At 33.3% G+C, this 4,945-nt stretch overlaps 1 protein-coding gene across 1 annotated transcript in view; it reads left to right on the forward strand.

Annotated features, from left to right (window-relative positions):
* The first annotated feature begins 1,102 nt into the window (after window positions 1–1,102).
* LOC117123382 (homeobox protein Hox-D3-like) overlaps window positions 1,103–4,945 on the forward strand; it is a 17,855-nt gene continuing 14,012 nt past the window's right edge. The window contains exon 1 of the mRNA XM_033269282.1: window positions 1,103–1,433. Coding sequence (XP_033125173.1) covers window positions 1,112–1,433 — 322 coding nt within the window. The 5' untranslated portion in view covers window positions 1,103–1,111. The remainder of the gene's footprint in view (window positions 1,434–4,945) is intronic.

The following is a 4,945-nucleotide window of genomic DNA, read 5'->3' on the forward strand; positions in this document are numbered from 1 at the left end:
CCTACGTTATGGTTATATTTCATTGTCTTCCCATTTATTATGTCTACATTTTCTTTTAATTGTTGTATTTTTTATATGCTTACACTCTCCACAACTACACCACTATACAAACGCACTCACTTCCCGAGATCAGCTTTCCAGCTGTTGTTATATAGATGACACCTTAACTAATAAAAAAAAAAACCAAAAAAAAACTTGTCGAACAAATATCTATTTTTAATTTCATGTTTACCTATTTTATTACTTATAATAGTAGGCCTATGGAAAATTAAATATTAATAATAGGTATGTGTAGGTCGTATGTTCTAAAGTTAGCCTTTCATCACCGTACGACTCTGCCTTGAGGCTACAGGCTCATAAAGCTTAAAACAATCCAGTGTGCACTGCCCTCTGTAGATAACATTACGAATACAGAAACAACTGTATATTAAATTTACTGATAGTTAGGCCGGCCTTTATTGATCAACGCTGAATATTTGCAAGAGGATGGCCAAATGTATTGATTTCATTACAGAATTATATATAAAATAAGGCATAGGCCTAAGCTCTTGCAATGGACTTAAACCCCGTCCTTTGGATATTCTTGCTAATGTCCAACAAACGACGGCGTAAACAGGCGCGCATCCATCACTCTTCTGATTGGTCAGTTAAGTTTAATCGACATTCTGTAAAGGTTTATTCATCTTTGTCTCAAATACACGCTAAATTTGCGTTGAATTATTAGTATACGTTATTTGTTCACTCTCAAACAGTAATCTTACCCTCTTTACCGCTTACTCTGTATTTCAACTGATATTCAACTATCGTTTCCAAAAGTCTTGTTTGTTTGGCAGCTTGTATGTTAATACACACATTTATATATGTATATATACTGCTTTAGAGACAAAGAGATACTTCCTCTCTTCATATTGATAATAATTAAAGTGTGTATATACCGTAATTGATTAGTACTGTATATGCTTTGTATCAATCGAGCCGCGACTGTTGAGGACAGAGTTTACCTGAATATAATCCCATTGGCCTAAGTGCTGGTCACGTGATGTTATGATTTCGACTACTTGAGTGAAGGATGTCCCGTAGTTGTCAGATGGAAATAATTTTTTATCGAGAAATGACGATGCAAAGAGGTATTTTTGACAGCTCGCAGATTTACAGTGAATACTATAGCAACGGTAGCTTTGGTTTCAGTAATTCACAGTTTTATTATGATCAAATTAACGCAAACAGTTATCAAAATGTCCAGGCAGACGATTCACCGGTTGGCGCTTCAAACTTTAACGGACAAGAATCGCAGCAGACGACTCCAACAACATGTGGGAACGACCAAGCCCTGACATCTAAAAATTTATCAATCTTGCCAAAAACAATTTATCCATGGATGGTAGAATCGCGCCAAAATTCAAAGCAGAAACCGACAGAACCCGAGCCCCCTGGTAAGTGTTTTCGGTTAAAAAAAATTCTTTACATATTCTACTCAACTGTACTTTATTCAAAGGAAACTATGTAACATATTTTGAATGAAAATTTGGACGCGATGTAAAAGGACCTGCCTGATGCGGTTAACCGTCTGGTTTGGTATTTGCGCGTATACTAATTAGTAGGATGATGAATGATCTGGGAAACCATCGTTAGCCATGAGCAGCGAACAGTTTTATTTTACACTTTTTTAAGCCACGGAGGTATATATTGTTATACCTCCATTCTTGGACTTACAAACTATCCTAACTTATGATTACATTTCAGAATCGTACAATAAATTTGGAATGACATACAACACGACGAAGATCAACAAAACATTTATAACTCTGTGTCATTCTCATTATCCCTTATTAAAGTAGATCGAAACTATTACTAATTATCGCCTTTATCGTATTTATTCAATTTACTCCTTCCATGATGTTCAATTCTAGTTAAGTATTAGGCCTAACATTATTTTGATGCTTTTTGGACTAATATTCCCATCGTTGCAAAGTGATATTTGTCGAGCAGACTTTCCTCTAGGCTACTCGACCATGCTCAACAATCCTTGCTGCATCTGTAAAACTCGTTAAAACTGAATTTCTTTATCATTTTAACGAGTAGTTATTTCTCCATAGAATTAACACAATGTTGGTTAATAATCAACCAGTGAAATACAGGTTACCTGTATATTAAATTCCTGTCATGGTGTCTCCCTTCAAGTTAGAGATTACTAGCATATATTGTTTATAATTATATTCATAGAATGGAATGGAATGAACCATGTTTTTAGTAACAATAATTATCTTAATAGATTTTAATTAACAATAGGCCTAACAGTTTATTATAGTCGATGTTCGATAATAAAATTAATATCGTATGTTTCCATTTTAAAGAGATTTAGTTACTATCATGTTATTTATTTTTAAGTACTCTAGGCCTGCCGCATCTTATCGTACCAGTACTCTGTTCTTTGATTAATATTTATATATGTACTAAAACCTAGTTTTAAAAGTGGAATCTGTTGATTTTATGTTTGATATGCCTACTACACAATAGTGCTAGGCCTACTACCATCTGTATTGTTGTTTTTTATCAACCTGACTAAAGAAGGTCCTGGCATTTCTCTTTACCATCCCATCTGGTTCGTTCCGCTGCACCCTTTTATTTTACATTCCTTTGTCATTTTCTCTGCTGCTATTGACTTTTACAATAATCTATACTGTATTTGTAAATCCACCCTATTCTAGCTTACTAATAATGTATTGCTTTCATTAATTAAGTGATAGGCCTATGAATGTTATAGAATTTGTTAACACAAATTCTAGTAACAATTGTGGTTTTTAACATTGAGAGCAATAATTCAAAACCAGTACTGAAATTAATATGTACAGTACAAACAATATAATAATGTTAATTTAATAAATCTATCTAATTTTCTTAAGATCTACAACTGTTTCGTCCATTTTATTTAGTATTTAAAAACAACTCTGGTTTAAGAATTTATGGTCACTGTAACACACCTTGATCGCATCGCACCACCCTTCCAGAGGATTTCAATCGCGACTGGATATTAGGCCTAAGCCTAGATTTTGGCCTTGGTTGCGCCAGATTAACTCCTAAACTTGACCTGATACGGTTAAGACAGGGCAGTAACAAAAAATTCTTGTCTTTAGAACCATTGGTATCAATATTAATATTTGAAGTTATATTCCACATTATGTAAAATAAAAGAACAGATTCTGAAATTGTTAAGGCAGATATAACAACTCATTGTCTTAACATACAGTAGACTATTTTACATTATGGGCCTACATTGGCATAATTCTCTATGAATGCGTGGCAAAACCCCTCGTAATGCCAGATTTAGCAAACTGCTGAGAACTGTAGAAACCCATAACCTTTTATTGGACGCTTTAGGCTAGGAGATGGTGATGATCATGATGAAAGGCCAAGTATGTTCCCCGAACAAACGCATTTCTTCCCGCTGTGTTTCCATCAGAGCTCGACAAGTTTAAATCCTAGCTCTATAACCACTTAAGTTTTATTTTTGCTCCTCTAGTATAGTAATAGGAACTCAAGCCTGTGGGATTTTAATATGTTGTTTTTGTTGTTGTTGTTTTTTTTTTTTTATAGAACAGTGCTATAAACAAAATTAAAAAACTGAAATACACTGCATAGTTTTGGCCTTGGCATCATTCTTACTCACGGATGACCATTTCATTGATAGTTGGCTATTTGGTAAATATAATATTAAAACATGGCTAATGGGTCTCTCCAAAATTAGGACACCAATTAACTAGGTAGCCCTAATTAATATGCTATAACAATAATGGGCATATTATTACTAGGATTAATAGGGGTATACATGGCTAATGGGTCTCTCCAAAATTAGGACACCAATTAACTAGGTAGCCCTAATTAATATGCTATAACAATAATGGGCAATTATTACTAGGATTAATAGGGGTATACTCATTCCTACTAATAACATTACTTATAATAAGTAAGGCCTACTAATACTATTATATAACTATCATCACATTGCCTGATAGCTAAACTTTAGCAGATAATTAATATGATAAAATTTAATATGATAAATAATCAACTTTTAATTAACATACGGTTATCCTTCCACATAAACATATATATATATATATATACTGTCTCTTATACACATCTAGATGTGTATAAGAGACATATTGATACAAAAACAAATGAATGTATTTGTGTAGCTATTTTATATGAAGCATATAGTACCGTAGCAAATACGTTTGTTGATGCTGAGGTAAGCAATACTATAGTTACATGAAACAAGTATCAACGTCCTCTAAGCAAAGGTATAAGGCATGCTGTCTGAAAAATTAAAAAATATATAATTCAATATTTTTAATAAAGATAGATAGCGCTCTTTTAAATAAACGTAGGCCTAATAGTTGTAACTGGCACTAGTAATATTTAATTCAGGTTAGACGAAAAAAAAACGATGAGTTTTGAATTATTCATCCTAATATTCGACCATATTTCTACCACTTCTGTTAAACTCCTGTTTAAGGTGTCCTTAGGAGGTCGGCTTTCCCCACCAGAGCCAGGTTTAGAAACGAATCTGAGCTTTGGAAGGGACTTCCGCAGCATCGATCAATCGAAAAATGCGCATTCACCTCAAGAATGTATAGGCCTACCATATTGCTAGTTAAAGTACCGGTACCTCATTAAATTTCAATTGAAAAAGGAGAAGAAACTATTTAATTCGTCAACTACAAAGGTATAATATCGTAACTATATTCTTCGAATAGTCCAATGAATATTATATATATATTATATTATATTATATTATATTATATTATATTATATATATATTCCTCGCCACTGAGGAAGGACTAGTGTTGTCCGAAAGCTCTGGTTCTATTTCTGGCTGTTTACTTACGTTTACTTTTTAGCTGTTGCTTATCATTTTTGTATCTCTACTGAGATCCAGCCATTGTTT

This window comes from Anneissia japonica, unplaced genomic scaffold (assembly GCF_011630105.1).
Source record: "Anneissia japonica isolate Jap-2015-1 unplaced genomic scaffold, ASM1163010v1 scaffold288292_len1863012_cov191, whole genome shotgun sequence".
NCBI classification, from domain to species: Eukaryota; Metazoa; Echinodermata; class Crinoidea; order Comatulida; family Comatulidae; genus Anneissia; species Anneissia japonica.